General features: G+C 38.7%; 1 protein-coding gene across 1 annotated transcript; it reads left to right on the forward strand.

Annotated features, from left to right (window-relative positions):
- Window positions 1–108: 108 nt before the first annotated feature.
- ift122 (intraflagellar transport 122 homolog (Chlamydomonas)) lies at window positions 109–18773 on the forward strand. The gene is made up of 29 exons (XM_067526190.1): window positions 109–277; window positions 1452–1518; window positions 1616–1700; window positions 1794–1872; window positions 1971–2047; window positions 2163–2229; window positions 2312–2458; window positions 3199–3274; window positions 4490–4681; window positions 5079–5217; window positions 5503–5705; window positions 6545–6682; window positions 6947–7111; window positions 7351–7548; window positions 7840–7980; window positions 8325–8378; window positions 8686–8847; window positions 9648–9814; window positions 10740–10911; window positions 12139–12241; window positions 14060–14200; window positions 14308–14405; window positions 15279–15379; window positions 16457–16622; window positions 16730–16847; window positions 16935–17063; window positions 17685–17761; window positions 17885–18049; window positions 18162–18773. The coding sequence occupies exons 1-29, from the start codon at window positions 234–236 to the stop codon at window positions 18246–18248; spliced, it is 3558 nt and encodes a 1185-aa protein (XP_067382291.1). The 5' UTR covers window positions 109–233; the 3' UTR covers window positions 18249–18773.
- The last annotated feature ends 53 nt before the right edge of the window (window positions 18774–18826 follow it).

The raw sequence follows: 18826 nt of genomic DNA on the forward strand, positions 1-18826 counted from the left end.
TATCTAAGTTATAAACTTATATCTGCTTATAAACCAAGTTATAAGCAGATAGGCTCTGCGTAGATACCTCTTTCTTCTAGTCATATCTGGCAACACTGGACTCGAGTCTGCGCACTGCAGATAAATCAGGAAAACAGAGCTTAGTATGAAAAACCGACTGAATAAGCAGCAACTACAACCACTTGTTGATAAACAAAACAACAACGTTTTTTTTTTGCAGTTAAAAGGTTGAAATGAGAGCCGTTCTAGCATGGAAAGAAAAAATTCGTGATCAGTGGTGAGAATCTAGATTTTTATGTTGACGATGTCAATTGAGTACGCGCCTGGGACGTCGCTAGTTGGCTAGCAACGGCGGTTGCTATATAAACTAGTGTTTGCCAGCTAGCTAGCATTAGCCCAGCAAGCATTTGGTTATCGTAGTCAAATTATGAAGAAATGTTCATTAGGCTTTCAACGTGAATACACGTTCCAGCTTTAGAATACCATGTCCGCTTTCTTTTGTGAGACGAATTAATGTTAAAAGGGCGTTGGGTAACGTTAATTAACGCTAACTGTTGCTGCTCATCATTTGTTTACTTGATTAAAATAACGTCTTAATACCGTCACATTTTTATTAACGAAACACCTAAGCTACCATGGAATTAACATATGTTGAACTGACACACACAATTACCTGTCACCTGCCATATTTTATTTTTTAAGATAAATCTTTTGACAGTTGGTAATTTTGGGCCACATCGACAATTACATAGTTTGTAGATTTAAGTAGTAACGCCACATACAACCTCTGTTATAATCAGAGGTTAAAAACAAGCCTTTTTTAAAATGTTAATTCACTGTTGCTGAATCTCAATAACCGTACTAACTGCGCAAAAGTCTAGTACCCCCACATCATATCAAAGTGTCTCTGGGCAAAGCACTGAACCCCAGGTTGCAACCTTGCATGGCGTCCGTGTGTGTGTGTGTGTGTGAGAGAGAGAGAGAATGGGAAATCCTCCATGATTCACTTTAAAGGAACAGTCCACATTGTTTTACTGAAAATCTAATTAGGTCTTAAACAAGCTATGCATGCAAGACAGCAATAAATACCTCTAGAGTGCTTGAAAATTCCCAAATTTGCAATAGAAAGGCCAGACTGCCAAACATACTTGGAAGTTGTGATATTTGCTAAAGGTGGGTTTTAAAGTACTAACTTAGACCTATACCCTTGCACCCTTAAATACTATTTCATTATTGCTAGTTTTTTAGGTTTATAAGATTTTAAATAATTTTCATTTTACATTGATTGTTGCATGGGTTGTTTTATGTCTTTTCATTTCACAAACAAAATATGATTAAATATGTATTTTGCTCAGTGACACCCAAGATTTTGCATTTTGTATAAGTTAATGACTTATATAATGTATGGATGAAAAACTGTTTTAGCATATACTCGTTATTCTGTTTTGCAGTGTTTATGACATTGCCTTCAAGCCAGATGGCAGCCAGCTCATTATTGCTGCAGGGCTACGTGTCCTGGTAAGGCTTTCCTTCTTTCTCTAGCAGTGAAGACACATACTGTTTCTGTATAATACATCTATTAGCATTACATTTAATATATTTTTCTTCTTCTCAGGTTTATGATACAGCGGATGGTGCTCTTATCCAGCCTTTAAAAGGACACAAAGACATAGTGTACTGTGTGGCCTATGCCAAAGATGGTACTTTGCTTTCTATTTGTATGCTAGATTGTGTCAATCATCTTTGTTATCTTACTACTTTGTTATCTTGTTAACTACACCATTCTTCTTCAGGTAAAAGGTTTGCGTCAGGGTCAGCAGACAAAAGCATAATTATTTGGACATCTAAACTTGAGGGGATTTTAAAATATATGTAAGTGTGACTTTTGCTCATAACTTTAGTTTTAAAGTATCCACTCCAGTGTGCATTACTCCAACACTATTACTAATTTTTCACATGTTCATCTGTAGTCACAATGACTCTATCCAGTGTGTTGCCTACAACCCTGTGACCCACCAACTTGCCTCCTGCTCTTCTGGCGACTTTGGTGAGTGCTTCCTCTTTAGTTCTGTATGGCTCTGTACAGATTAATATAATATATAATAAACGATTCAAAGCCCAAGTTGAGCACTGGACATCTGAGCACTTTTCACATTTTGCAGGTTTGTGGTCACCAGAGCAAAAATCAGTGAACAAACATAAAGTGAGCAGCAAAATAACATGTTGTGGGTAAGTGAAGTATTTTACTGTAATTGTCTGCAACAGTAATACATTTTTAGGGTACAATAATTTTTTTCTTCATTTGGTCCAGGTGGACAAACGATGGCCAGTACCTTGCCCTTGGCATGATGAATGGAGTGGTGAGCATACGAAACAAAAATGGAGAGGAGAAAGTAAAAATAGAGCGTCCAGGAGGCTCCTCCTCTCCTATCTGGTCCATAGCATGGAACCCCTCTAAGTAAGTGGACATTTACAAATTGTTACCAATTTACTGGCATGTTTGCACTGGTAATCCATGCAGTCAAGATTTTATTTAATGTGCTAATGAAAGTACATATTTAAATGAACAGCTCTTGTAGACCCAGCAGGGGGCAGTGATCAACCAGGCAGTTGTGTAGCTATGTCCATGAAAGAACACATTATGATGCTGTGGAGCAGCTGTCTTTGCTCCTTGATGCCCTGTATAGCCAAAGTGTGGAGCAAAGCTGTAGACACTCCAGAGGACTACTGAGCAGGTTATGTAGAAAAAAGGGACAGCCAAGAAAATGAAAAAGTGCAAGGGGAGAGGTAAATATGGCAGTGATGAGAGTTGAGATCAAAATAGAAAGATATAGATATTTTATTTTCACTTTGATATGTAAATATGATTGATCATCACAGAAAGGTGAGATCACCAGGACAGTTAGAAACCGTGTCTCTCGAACTACTTGGCATTTTGTGTCTGGTTAATGGGTTCCTCTTAGCACAGGGCCATCGATGGATAGGTACATAAGGTATAACAATAATAAAACTAAATATAATACTCCTGATATGCAAATAAAACCTTCAAGGATAAAATTTATTTTTTTCATTTTTTTTCATTTTAATAGAAAAAAGTGCTTGGAAGGTTTAGTTGGAAAGTGGCCTTTCATCAACCCAGTCATCATCATGTGTTGATAGGAATATTTGTGTCCAAAGTAATTTGCTGTGGTTTCACAGGGATGAGCACAATGACATTCTGGCTGTGGCAGACTGGGGTCAGAAGCTCTCCTTCTACCAGCTCAGTGGAAAACAGGTGACTATTACAAGTCTACACACACAAAAAAAAAACTAACTTATGTAGAAACAGCATGTGTTATTTGCCAATTTACATATACAGTTGGGTGCAAAAGATTACATCCCCTTATTTTGAAATGACTGAAAGTCTAAAGCAAAAATATTATTTATCAACATAATATTTAATGCACATTCAACTAGTCTAAATTACAAAAGTTAATTTTTAATCAGTTTAATAAGAGGGATGCAAACTTTTGCACTGGCATAATTTTCATTATTTTACTGTTACTTTTTTTATTCACTCCTTTACGATTTTTGTTACTTCTGATGATGAAAGAACTTTCAGACTAGATCAAAGTGTATTATCCTTATATTAAGGTTAGGGTTAAGCTTGTATCCTGTTACATGCCATTTTCATAATGTGATGCAAACGTTTGCACCCAGCTTTATACTGAGTCAATTAGTGCAATATGTTGAAATAAAACAAACTGTCCCTCTCCTTTACTATATTAAAATCCTTTACTGTGGGATTTAGATCAATAAAAGTTACCTTACCATACACAAAGTCTAAGAAATACTGTAAGCAATAATATAGAAATAAGAAAAGATAACAAAAATCTATCTGTCTAAAATATTGTATATAAAACATAACACAGAGTTTAAGACCTGTGTTTCCTATTGTAATCAGACTGTCAGGGTCTATTGAAAGCATAACAGTACATTGGATGTGGTCCTGCTATGCTTTAATAGCCTTCCTTTTAAATTCCCTGTAGGCAGTACCATAATTGTAGACAAATATGCAATGTTCATTACTCTGCCAATATGCCTTAGGCTTGTATAATGTCATTGGCCTATTTATCTATTTAAGTGCACATTCCGTTTTGATTACAACACTAGGAATTGTTTGCAATGAAAGAAAATAAGTATGTATTGTCAGGGAGCTTTTTTTCCAGAGTGAGGAGAAGCAGATGCAGAGTTAGGCAGCTGATATGATGTTGTGCAAATGTACAGTAATACAATAGAGGGTATTTAAACCAAGCAAGATATTCTTCTCTTTCTATCTTTTCATCAGACACTCAAAGGGATGGTTGAATGGACCATGGACTTTTATATATGTCTTTTTCCAGACAATGGGAAGTGCTGTCCCAGGCCCCTGTGCAATAAATCAAAATAATTGCGAAATGCATGTTTTATTCTTGGTTTAAATTTTCTTCTCTCTTTGTCTATCTCTCAGATTGGAAAAGACAGGACTCTCACATATGACCCCTGTTGCGTCAGTTACTTCTCCAAGGGCGAGTATATAGTTATGGGTGGCTCTGATAAACAGGCCTCCCTTTACACCAAAGATGGTGTTCGACTAGGAACTATTGGAGAGCAGAATGCCTGGGTGTGGACCTGCCGCGTTAAACCTGATTCCAACTTTGTGGTTAGTCTAAAGCTTTTGAAATCATATGTCCAAAGAAGTTATCCAACCCTTAAACAAAAGTCTGTGTTAGAATGAGACTAGAGGAAGGAAAATGTAATGCAAAACACTGAGAAAGAACAGACCTGATATTCACAGTGCCAGTCTGCATTTAATACATTTTTTTCAACCGATAACACTGCACCTTTAGACATTTTATTTCACAGTAACACCTTTACAGCTTTTCCTTTCAGTATATTTAACTAAAAGTGATGAGGCATACAAGAGAGAATTGGTTACTGGCAGATTCTCGCAGTTATACTGTGTAGATGCTTTAACAACAGCAACATTTTCCCACTCTCACAGTCTTTTCTTAGAGGTGTTAATAGGATGTACTGCTACTTTGTTATCTCTTATCTAGGTGTTGGGCTGCCAGGATGGGACCATTGCCTGCTACCAACTTATCTTCAGCACAGTTCATGGCCTCTACAAGGATCGATATGCTTATAGAGACAGCATGACTGATGTCATTGTCCAGCACCTAATCACTGAACAAAAAGGTGAACTTTTGCACTTACAGCTGGATGCTGAGTCTATTTTGAGGATGTAATGTCACCCCAAATAAAAGTTGATTCTGTACAACCACCACTGTCATTTCACCCATATCAGTCAGCCTTTAACAGTTTTGTAATGTAGTCACTGCTTTTTTCAAAATGTATTTAATTATTATATAATTATTATTCAAATTATATTTAATTTATTTTAGACTTAGGCAAAGAATGGCCAGCATAATTTTCAGACAGCCCTCACTTGTCAATGTTGCCTTCATTTCATTCTTTCTCCAGTGAGGATCAAGTGCCGTGAGCTTGTGAAGAAGATCGCCATCTACAGAAACCGTCTTGCCATCCAGTTGCCTGAGAAGATCCTCATCTATGAGCTGTATTCAGATGACTCCTCAGACATGCACTATCGCATAAAGGAGAAAATTTGCAGGAAGTTTGAATGCAACTTGCTGGTGGTCTGCTCACAGCATATTATCCTGTGTCAGGTTAGACAGAGAGGAAATGATAAAGCATCCCAAACTTTTATTTACCTACCAAATTTACCTTAGTGATTCTTTTTTTATTTTTGTAAAATACAATTATGTAAAGTTTACAGATTGGGCACAAGGCTGTAGAGACATTTGAACACTATTAACATAAAGAAGTGGGAATGAATGTAGATTTACCCATTCATTACTAATCAAAACAGCCCAAAGAAAAATAATAGAATGGAATCGCTGGTTTCCCAGATGTTTCTGCTTACTCTGCAAAAGACACCAGCTGTGCCATGTGTTCTGCATGCTTTCTCTCTCTCTTCTACTTAATGTTATTCAAACTGGATAAAGTTAGACATTTGAATGAAGGAGAAGGACCACAGTCTGTTAAACCAGTGGGGTCTCTTGGGCTTCCTCTCTGCTTCTTGTCTCTTATGTGTTTGACAGAAGCTGGTAGGGAGGAGAAGCCATAACACTGAGGTTATTTCCTTTTCAATCTGTCTGTGTGACAGAGGTGCTTTAGATCTCGCTCTAACAGGGATGCTTGTGTTTTATCTCTCAGACAGATTTTAGATCATATAAATGGGCTGTGCCTATACAGGCTGTGTATGACTTTGTCAAATCAAATCATTGTTTATGGCATCAATGTCTGGGGTTGAACAAAGCTTTTTATTTAAAAGAACAATGTGCTAACATTTATTAGACATTTACAAGTATGTTTAACTAATGTAAAGAGGTTAGCAGACCACAGAATTATAAGAAACAGAAACAAATAATTTGTTCATACTGTAGGAATTTCATGTGTTATATGTAATTTTGTTCTCACCATTCCTACTTTGACACTTGTACAGGAGAAGAGACTCCAGTGCCTCTCCTTCAACAGTATCAGGGAAAAAGAATGGATAATGGAGTCTCTAATTCGCTACATCAAAGTCATTGGTGGTCCGCCAGGCAGGGAGGGCCTTCTAGTAGGGCTAAAAAATGGAGCTGTAAGTGTTTTGAGAAAACCTATTCACCATTAGGTGATTTTAAAGTCTTACAACTATTTCTCTCATCCTCACAAGCTAGTTGCCAAGGACTTTGAAAAGATAAATGTTCTTCTTGAATAAACAGTTGAATGCATGAAGGTTGGACAGCAAGTCAGAAAATACATTCCTTCTGTACTATTTACACTTATTATTACTTGATTTAATCAGGATCGTATGGATGTTTTATTCTGATTTTGTTCTTTCATCACTTTTTCTGTGACATAGATCCTAAAGATTTTTGTTGACAACCCGTTTCCAATTACCCTGCTGAAGCTGTCAACATCAGTGCGCTGCCTGGACATGAGCGCCTCCCGCAATAAACTGGCTGTGGTGGACGAGCACAACACACTATTGGTCTATGACATCAACAGCAAAGAACTTCTTTTTCAGGTCAGCTGGCAGTGGGCGAGGGTGGTAGCTGAGAACCCTAACTTGGCAGTTTTAAAAATACTTTTCTGAAGTACAGTAGATTGGAAAAAATAGAAACATATATACATGTATGAATCATTTGCATTCGTTGCAGGCACATTTGTTACTCATGTACTCCTGCCTAAATTTCATTATCAGCTGTAGACCTTATTTCCCACTACCATCCTTTACCTGCCTCCTCTTTTTTGCTTTTCCCGTAGGAGCCTAATGCTAACAGCGTCGCCTGGAACACTCAATGTGAGGACATGCTGTGCTTCTCTGGAAACGGGTACCTAAACATCAAGGCTAGCAACTTTCCTGTTCACCAGCAGAAGATGCAAGGCTTTATGGTCGGCTACAATGGTTCTAAAATCTTCTGTCTCCATGTGTATTCTATGTCGGCTGTGGAGGTGCCACAGGTGTGTAGTCAGTTGCCAGCTTGTCATAGTATTGAGTCAGTGCAAGTGTTCTACAGTATGAGGTCAGAACCTAGAAATGACAGTAAACCATTGCCAATGGTCTCAGTACTTTAAACATAATATTTGTTTCTATTATAAAGCAAAAACAATTTATATAGAGTTTTTATTTTGTGGTGTGAAGGTATTATTCTTTAGTTTATTCCTCATTATATTTATCTGTTAATGTTTTTGCTGTTTTGACAGTGGTATGTTTGTAATTCTCTTTAACGATGGTGTTATCACTTTGCCCAGTCAGCACCCATGTACCAGTACCTGGAGAGGAAGATGTATAAGGAGGCTTATCAGATTGCCTGTCTTGGTGTGACAGACAGTGACTGGAGGGATTTAGCCACAGATGCCCTGGAAGGCCTTGATTTTGACACAGCCAAGAAGGCCAGTCATAAACACACTGATCCTTTTGGTCAAGACCAATTGCGTTATCTTACTCATCTTACTACTTCTGTCTGCATGAGATAATAAAAACTGACAAAGAACTGAAACTCTTGCTAATGTAATGGTGCCTTGCTTGGACTTTATGCAATAGCCTTACTCCTAATCTTCATGTTGCGTTCAATCACTTAAGACATATACATTGTCCAGGGAGCCAAATATATTCACACAAGCCACACTCATGTTAAAACTTTAAGGTTGAATTTTAATTAAGTTTGGATTTCCAAAGAAAACACAAAGCCAGAGATTCAAGATGGAATCCTGCAAATAATTTCTTTTCTTTTCAGGCCTTCATTAGAATCAGAGATCTGCGCTACCTGGAGCTTATCAGTAGCATTGAGGTAAAACTTAACTTCTGAAGCCAAGTTACAGTATGTTTGCTGATTTCTATTCTAGCCAAAGCTGACTGACCTTAAAATGAACCAGAAAATGTTTTGTTCTTGTTTCTTTATAAAAATAATAATGTATACTGTGAAAAGTGTTCTTCTTTTGTTAAGGGTTGATTAGTGGGACTGGTTGCATTCAGCAAGCCACTACTTGTTAGTGCTCTCTGTTTTGTTTGAGTTATTGTTGGTGTGAATGCACCTGCATAGCTGTATGCGTTCTTATGTCAGTGTTTGTACAGTGTTTGTGTTGACTGATTTGCAGGAGAGGAAGAAGCGGGGTGAGAACGACAATGAGCTGTTCCTGGCGGATGTCTATGCCTACCAGGGGAAATTCCATGAGGCAGCCAAGCTCTACAAACGTACTGGCCACGAACCCAGAGCCTTAAGCATGTACACTGACCTGCGCATGTTTGAGTACGCCAAGGTGAACCCTGATGGACAAAAACACATGTACTGTACACCTTCATATCAATACAGACAGAGAAACATGGGGAAAAATGCATGTTTAGGAGTTTAGAACATATGTTTTTCTTCATCATATGCAGTTATGCCAAGTTGGGGCCCTGTACTGTGCTCAAATGTCCCCCCCCCCTTTAATGTCTGTCTTTCATCTCCTCATATATCACTGGAATCTCCACATATATCATCTGATTAGCACGCACGCGAGCACACACACACACACACCATGCTTATACACAATTTAACATACAGTGCACAATATTAGGCTAACACATAGTTGTAAATGGAGCACAAATTGAGAGAAATAAGGCAAGTGTCTGCTCTTACATGAACACTTTGATGAGAAGGTCAGTTGGAGTTGAGACAAATACATCTTTTCTATGTTTATATGTAGGGGGACACTTTGATCATTAGCATTACATTCACTTTGCCACAGCAAATGACACGGCCACGGCTCGTTCATATATTAGTGTGCGTGTGCATCAGGTTGTATTTGTGTTTGATGTGCCTGGTGTATATTTATGTGGCTGTGTGGCCATGTGGTCTTAAAGGGTGTTTGTTTTAGGTGGGAAGAACACCGAAGAGAAAGACCTTTGAGCTTCCTGCTGTTTGTGCGACTTGACCCACATGATTTTGTCTGTGTGAACCACATACTTTTTGAATTCTACGTATGATATTAACTGTGTTGCATATACTTCTTTTATGTCTTTTTTCAGATATCAATTGGTTTTTTAGTAGTTTGTAACTGTGTCTTTCCCTTCGCAGGAGTTTGTTGGAGCGACAGACCCTAAGAGCTCTCGGATCCTGATGACCAAGCAGGCAGACTGGGCTAAGAGCAGCAAGGAGCCCCGCGCAGCAGCAGAGATGTACCTGTCAGCAGGAGAACATCTCAAAGCCATAGACATTATTGGCGAGCATGGCTGGGTGGACATGTAGGTGTCAGTTACTGTTAAAAACAGTGTTAAATAAAATCAGTCTTGTTATTACTGTTTAGCTTTTTCTAAAATGATAAAAGATACTATTTATGTGAACAATTTTCGAAACTGTACAAATGTCATTCATTCAGTTCTTTTATTCAGTTGATAGTTCTTTTAGTTCACAACTGAATAGGAAACAGTGACATGAAGTTATTATGGTTAAACTGAAAAGTTTTCTAAATTTTGTCAGTGGAGAGACTCCAATTCTTCTGGTTTTCTAGGTTTGACAGATATTCATTATGAATACACTGACTTTTAAAAATATTCTGAGATTAATAAAATGAGAAAAGAGAAATTTGATCGCAAAATAGAAAAAATGGTTAGTTTTAAAACCCGGATGCAAATTTAAAAAAATGACACCATCACACACGTAATGTGTTGAAGTCAAAATCTGTTTTGCAGATATAGTTACACAAGGAAAGAGATATTCAGAACATGTCTCTCATAGAGAATTATTATTAAAGTGTGTATGTGACATGCTAGAGAAATCTCGGAAATTACTTAGTGAACCAACACTATTCCATTAGCTTTTTGTCGCTAATGGAATAGTGTTTGTGTGTGTTGTGAAAACCAGGCAAAGCGATTAACCGGTGTCTGGTGGTCATACCACAACTCCCTATTGGGTCTATCGGAATGATTTTCTGCCAGCTGCGACCACCCCCCCCTTTTTTTTCTGTGCTACCAGTGGAGCAGCACATCAGATGCAGCAGCTAAACAGAGTCAGGGCCTTTCAACCTGAATCAGATTCAGCTAATGGCCCTGACTGGATTGCATCCTTTTTGGGGTCATGTGCATAGCTTGATACAGCAGAACCCCATTTAAGGCTTTATCTGCACACAGCCTTGTGTGCTCACTCTTGTTGTCTCTGCCTTTCACCCAGGCTGATTGACATCGCTCGTAAGTTGGACAAGGCTGAACGTGAGCCACTAGCAAAATGTGCACTCTACTTCAAGAAGCTGAAGCACCATGGCTATGCCTCAGAGACTTATTCCAAGATGGGAGACTTGCAGGCTCTGGTGCAGCTGCATGTGGAAACCAGGCACTGGGAAGAGGTTTGACACCGTTACAGTTTGAACACAGGAGGCACACCTGCTCAGCTCATCCTGACTTATATATAGCGTCCTGTGACAATAACATAAATATAATGTGAACCTCCCCATGAGACTGTGCTAAAAACTGCTGTGGTACTCAGAAAACTCATAAACCACTTTATTTTTGTATGTGTGTGTGTGTGTGTGTGTGCTGTACTTGATGAGACCGTACATCAGTCTAATGTCCTTACACTCTGACAGAGGTAAACCATATAGACACTTTATAATAATCATCCAGCTTTTTCTGAATCCATGCCCACGTTATGACTGAGGAGTGAACAGCACAAAACATTCGACTGCACAGAAAGCATATTAGTTTAAATCCAATCAAATTCTTCCATAAGGATGTATCAGGCTGCTCAGACAAGCAGCAAATACTGCATTTATGTAATTTGTCGTAGGCTATAAATGATCTAAAGGCTTTATAGAGATGCATATTTATGATTTGCATAACATCAATCATGATCACATGGTCCTGTTTTTGTGTCTGGGGAAGTCTTTCTTTATATTTGGTTGATTCCCAGAATGAAAACGGAGACCAGTGTGAGAGAGTCAACATTTGAGAGGACTGTTAAGCTTTATGTGCTTCACTGGGGGAGGTGGACACCAAGATGGGGAAGAGCACAGACTCAGTTACAGCGTGGGCCATATGGATGTTATGCACTGCACCCACTCTTCTCTAAAGCAAAGTATTTCTTTAAATGACTTTGGACTAAACAGGTCAAGGACACACAAAGACTAACTTTTTCTCTGTTTTTCTGTACTGTCTGACAGATGTGTGTGTTTTTGGCACAGATTTTGTTGCAGTACATTTAGTTTCACCAGTCACTGTGACAGGCAAATATGCACAAGGCACCACAAGTGCTCTTTTATGTTCTGGCATTCAAACAACATAAGAGCTGGAGTTCTAACTTTATATGAGTGTGAAAACAACTTAGCTCATACACTTATCTTAGTTCTTAACTAATTATTAATGCTGTTGTTCAAGTTTGACTATTAGTAATGCGGGTTTATTTGGTTAATATGTGGTATTGTATTGGACCTCATCAACTCAGCCATAATTACCCAAGACAGTCTGGCACTGTGCTCTTTAAATCTAAAATCTGTGCAGCTAACATGTCAACTGGTCACATGTACTGTGCTGCATCTAATCACTCTTCTTTCCTCTGTACTCTATCGATTTCATAGGCCTTTTCATTGGTGGAGAAGCACCCTCAATACAAAAATGAGGTATTTGTACCTTATGCACAGTGGTTGGCTGAGAATGATCGCTTTGAGGAGGCGCAAAAAGGTGGGTTTCCGTCACCAGCAGGACAAGCACTTCCTTCTGACAATGTGCTTATCTAGAATTGCTTGTTGGATAGTTGACTAACTTCAGGCTTAGCCCCTCTTCCATCCCATCCCCCACAGGTGTGCTAGTGAATTTTGGGGGGGGTCAGCTTATGTATATAGGATGCTTTAGTGTATGCGTTCACATTCTTCTTTAAGATGTACGTTTACAGGACTATTTTAGCGAACAGTTCAAACAGCTGCAGCCAGTGTTTACATGTGGAAGTGATAAAGCGTGGCTTGTGCTGGACACAGACATTTTTAAGTACTTCATTGAGATTTTTTACATCCACTGTAAAACATGATCCTCTTTGCTGGAGCAGACCAGAAAAGAGTTGGGCTGCTTGTTAACTGAATGACATGCATGCATGCCTCTAATCATCAGTACTACAAGCGGCTCTGATGATGATTACTAACTGTAACCATAGTTATAATCAGCTCATAGATTTATAATTACGATCTCAGCAGGCATATTTCCTCTTCTACATAATCTTCTCTGCCTGTCTCGACACAGAATACATGACTGAACAGGCCTGATTGTATTGGAGCTTGCTTATAGTCATGCATTTTGCTGATTGTGTGTATTTACTCAGCAATGACTCAGTTTTGTGTTATAGCTATTGCAGCTGAGTCTAAGATTTTGTTCCATCTCCTGTCCACTGTGCTGATAGTTCTCACCAAAATGGTTAACATGATCCTGTATTGATTGGGTACATACTATGTACTTAAATGGAGCTTTGTTGTTCCCAAATTGGGGTTCTGGACTTCTAAGGATTCAATAGTTTGGATTTGTGGAGTGGATTAGCAGCATTTTCATCATAACCTAAAGGCTGGTTGAATATTTCCAAGATGTTTACATTCCCATGTGTTAACTTGAAGATGTCTTGTAATAATTTTCATACTTTTCTGAATCATTCATTGAAATTCTTGTAAAATTTACCTCTGTGAATGAATAGCAGATTGGAACAGTAACGAACATTTTGGATGATCACTTTGAAATTGCCCCAAGGATTAACTTGCTGTCTTCCCTCGAAAACCACTTTTGTGCTTTATGTTTATCCGTGCCACCTTGTGTTTATGGTTTATCTAAGGGGAAAGTGAGGTGTGTGCCCTCTCTTAACATTAATTAATAGCAGCTAAATCTGTTACTTATTGAGTTAGAAAGACTGATAATATATATTTTAAACCCTTTTATGCTTGTAGGAGACAGTCAGTTATGGGGTTGGCTCCCTAATTACCACCTGATAAAGAATAGATGAAGAATAGACCTCAAGTTTATTTAGGCTTAAATGTTAAAATCCTTTTAATATTTAGTTACCACCTCCTTGATTGGAAAAGACTTAAGTTATTAGCTGCGAGCAATATGGAAAACCTTGCCCTGTATCTGTTAAGTAGAAAATGTTTGCATTACAGCAAATGTGTATTATGTACAGTATGTGTGTGTGTGTGTGTGCTAAATATATACTGTACTGTACCAGCAAGGCACCACTGCTGAAAAGCTAAAACAAATGCACTAATTCTCAAACTAAAACTTGATTAATAGAAAGAGGAAAAACTTGTGATAATCCTTGTGTTTGATTGTGAAACGATTTCTTTAAATTACAGCGTAAACACACTACAAGAGTGATAATTGAGCAGCAGCAATGTCACCCAATAATTAAAAAACCCTGAACGCCTTGGATTGTCACTTCAATGCAATGCAGGATTGCCCCCAGACTTGACAGTTTTTTGAAGCGACTTTATAACAATCCATCACCATTTTCTTTCTTTCACACTTCAGCATTTCACAAGGCAGGCAAACAGAATGAAGCTGTGAAAGTACTGGAGCAGCTTACCCACAATGCAGTAGTGGAGAACAGGTTTAACGATGCTGCATACTATTACTGGATGTTGTCTATGCAGTGTCTGGATATTGCTAGAGGTGAGACATATCTTCAGTGCAAGCAAAGTTAGTTTGTACTGTAACGCTTGATACAGTTTCTGTTTTGTACTAGCACTTTTGCTTTGCCTGTTGTCTGTTTAAACCAGAAAGTGAAGAACAGAGGGATGAAATGCTAAGGAAATTTGAACGTTTTCAGCATCTTGCTGAGCTTTACCATGTCTATCGCTCCATTCAACGTTACACAGTGAGTACTTGATACTTTGTCACCTTTAATCTTGTATAGCCAGGCCAGACAATACAGGAAAGAGGCTTTGAAATTACATGCTTGCCATTTGTTTGGCTGTCAAATTGAAATAGTTTATCCTTGGAAACAGTTATTGCTATATGCTTAGATTTATGTTCAGGTATAAGCAATTGTATATTCTTATTACGTTTTCTTTTCTACATAGAGCAAACTTAGTGTCCAGTGTGTTTTTGCCCACTTTTTAATCATCTTTTATACTCAAATTTCTCCAAAAGATTAAATCAATAGATTATTAGGTAAAGTGAGCAATAGAAAAAGTTCTACTTGTAAAAGTCAAAGTCAAAATGGTTTGCTCCCTCGCTTACCCCATCACCATCGTGATTAGCAGCTTGATTGATTAGACTACCTCATCAGTGGTCTTCTCCAAGCCCCCAGACCTAACCTCTTACAAATGAGCAGTTCATAGTTAAAAGCTCTATATGGGTGACCTGGCCTTTGTCATTGTCTTTAGTTTGTTGTTATAGCTTACTGCCTGGGTGTGGTCACAACCCTGCTTTACAGAGGCATCACCGTGATCCAAAACAGAGCAGGAAACCTCCATATCTCACTTTAATTCTCCCGGGCAGGCACAATAGATCGAAACTATCAACTTCTGGCATAAAGCACTTTTAGTGAATGCTTTAGTAAATTCTTTTTTCCATTTCAAATCAGTGTTAGGTGGGACAAGCCGCACCAATGGGTTAGGCTGTTTTAGGCCATGTTAAAACATGACAAAAGTAAGAAGTGGATTAGGACGGATGGGATATTAAACTTTTATTATTTCTCTCATTCTGATCTTCTGCATGTCACCTTTTAAACTATTTTCATCTTCAGGACGAGCCCTTCAGCTCCCACATGCCAGACACGCTCTTCAACATCTGCCGGTTCCTCTTGAACAACCTTACCAAAGACACACCACCAGGCATCTCTAAAGTGTATCCTTCTATTTGACAAAGAAGCCACAAGATTTAATATTTTTAGAAAGTATCCCCCTCTGGAAAAATCTCAAGAACAGATATGCCAATCTGAAATCAAGGCTGGCAGAGACAGTGATGACAAAGTGGTGGAAATGAGTTAGAAAAAAGAGAGGGTGTTGGCGCCACTACGGAAACAGTGTGGCTGCTGAGTGAAAGAAAAGGAGTGATCATGGGGAGGAGGAGACGATGCCAGCAAGTGGCACGTTCTCCGTTATCTAAACAAATGCTTTGATTACTCAGCTTTCTGCATATGTATACATACATAAACACCAAACAATATGCTTTAATTTGAAAAAATACGCACAAAGCCACCAACAGCCTCAAAGACAAAACCATGTAGTCACACAGTGGAAGCTGGTATAACGAGGGAAAGCCCGGCTTTTGGGGAGGAAATCAGGCTGAGCAGCTGGAATCCTATGTGGCCAACTTTGAACTTAGATTAATTGACTTAGTTGTACTTGGTTTGAACAATTAAACACAATGTCACAAAAATGCTGCCTTAAACAACTTACACAATAGGGGGACATGCATTTATCAACGGTTCTAGCAATGGAACAGAACTGGGTGTGTGGGAGGAGTTGGAGAGTAGCTGAGTGGAGAGGAAAAGAGAGCAGTAGCGTTACGTTTTAGGTAATGGAAGAGTGCCAAGTTAGAGCTCTTGACCTGTCATTGCCGCTCTCAGAACGGCTCTCCTAACAATCTGTCTGTATAAATACAAATAATCATACCTTTCCCCAACTCAGAACACAAAAACAGACATGCATGTTTGTGTAATAACACACACACCCACACACACAAGCACACAACCAACCACTTTTGAGGCATTTAGCCAGTGTTACTGGTTTAGCACATCAGTTGTATCAGTTGTGCTGCTCATTAAGAGAGATTGAATATAGCATTATTTATACACATATATAAGCGCACACAAATGTAGATCATCAGCAGAATCAACTTTTTAAAAAAAAAACATATCTACAAATTATTATTCTTGTTCTGACTCTTTCTTACATACATTTTCCTTGACCTGATTATTAGTAACACTTTGTATGCATTGGCCAAGCAGAGTCAAAAACTTGGTGCATATAAGCTGGCCAGGAAAGCCTATGAGAAGCTCCAGCAGCTTCATATTCCATCACGCTTCCAGGAGTCCATAGAACTGGGCAGCCTCACTATTTGCTCCAAACCCTTCCACGACAGTGTGGTGCGTTCAAGAGTGCAAAACATTGTTCATGAATACTCATAAATAATAGAGCTGTTACCCCCTCCCTGCATTTTTGTATATGTTAAACTTCCATGTGTACACTTCAGGACCTGATTGAGGGCATGATGTGCTACCGCTGCTCTACTAACAACCCCCTGCTGAGCAACCAGGGGAGCGTGTGCATCAACTGCAGGCAGCCTTTTATCTACTCAGCTTCATCATATGGTCGGTGACACAAACACATTGTGTGTAGTGTATGTTTGCCTGAGAGAATTTTACTTGTCTCTGTCTAATGTATGCCTTCGTGTACAGAGGTTTTGCCTCTGGTGCAGTTCTACCTGGAGGAAGGCATCAGTGACGAGGAGGCTGTGTCTCTTATTGACCTGGAAGTTCCTCACATGGGTCAGAGGGATGCACACTGGCAGGATATGGACAATGGAGGTATTCTTTGATCGTACATGTAAATACACACTAGGTAATAGGGGATTTCCATATTTTAATAACTCCTGATTCTACTGGTTCTGAAAGTCTGTCTCCCTGCCTCAACACACACCATATCACAGAAATGAAGCACGTGACCGTCATTTGCCTTGAGACAGTTTTAAGAAGTTGTTTAGGCTGCATTAGCCTCGATTCTGCGTTAGTGGGTAAGCTGTCAGAGCTCAGTCATCTTAGCTCTTGAGCTAATAGGGTTAGCGAGGCTCTCATGTCTCATCCTAATGACACTAACCCTCTGAGAGCCATAGCCACAGCCCTAGTGCAGGGATTAACCTGCATTAGCCGGCACACACTCAAGGGCATTGAGGTCTATTTTGTTCTTCCACAGCTGTGACATGACTGACAGGCAGGACTGATGGGCATTGAACATGGCTATTAAAACATTCTCTCTTAAAGACTATAATAAGTGATTTTAAGGAACACTGATAATTTTACAAAGTTTTTTCCAATGTTAAAAGATACATTTACAAAAAACATACGTATGTAAGAAAATTATGACATTGAAATGTGTAAAATATATCAGTTTCTTGCCGCTTTGTCTGTTTGTTCTTTAACACCAATCAGAGATGCAGTCTTTGAGGATGAATGAGGATTTGGATGATGAAGAGGAAGACCCGTTTACAGCCAAAATGAGTTTTGAGGTAATAAAGGACAAAATAGATGAGGTGATTAATATTCCACCAACTGGCCAAACCAGCTGGAGTGGGTGAAAGGACGGGGTCCATAATAGAGCTTGGATGTGTTTTATTTGTGTGTGCGAGCAGCAGGGGGGCTCGAACTTTGTCCCTGTCAAGGTGAGTCGCTCAGTGCTGCGCTCCATGAGCAGAAGGGACGTCCTGATCAAACGCTGGCCGAGGCCACTCAAATGGGAATACTTCCGCTCTCTGCTGCCTGATGTTAGCATCACCATGTGCCCCACCTGCTTCAAGGTAAAGCACTTATAAGATGCACTAGCACAACAATGTTGATCTGTAAAATGTATTTTCTATGTGTGGGAATAAGTTTCTAAAGTAAAGTTTCTATCTTTGTTTTTCCTCTCAGATGTTTCACAGTGAGGATTATGAGCTCCTTGTGCTTCAGCACAACTGCTGTCCTTATTGTCGCAGACCTATTGACGAACCAAACTGATGTATTTAAAAATGAAACGGCTATTTTTAACATTTATATTTTGTACTCTCAGATTAATCTTTTTGTTATTTAGATATTTATACTGTTGCATTTGTGTTCATGTGAATATGTTACATGCTATTGGTCAATTTCCAGCTCAAGAGAAGCACAAACTAACTGAAGCAATATCCAATCACTTAATCTATCTGATTGATTCGTAGGATCAGATTAGGGTTGTCACTGATGACATTGTCTCTGTAAAGGAAAATATGAGGGTACAGCGCAAATAAAATCACTATCTAATACATGTGTTCAAAACATGTTTACTTGATATGTAGTAAATTGTTTTATTATGAAGAGAATTCTTTTATTCATGAAGACCAGATACATACATCTGCCAACAAGTTGGTTCCACAGATGTATATAATGAAGCTATACAGTAAAGGATATAACAGTGATATTGTTGTTTTCTTGTGACTCTCTTATTTTTTTATATTGTTGCAAAGGAAAAAAAAGCCTTTTCAATAAAATGTTTTGGTATTTTTATTACAGTGGGTTTTCTTAATAATGTTACAAAGACAAATTAAGTTGGTTATCTT

Source organism: Channa argus, chromosome 13 (genome assembly GCF_033026475.1).
Source record: "Channa argus isolate prfri chromosome 13, Channa argus male v1.0, whole genome shotgun sequence".
Classification (NCBI taxonomy): Eukaryota; Metazoa; Chordata; class Actinopteri; order Anabantiformes; family Channidae; genus Channa; species Channa argus.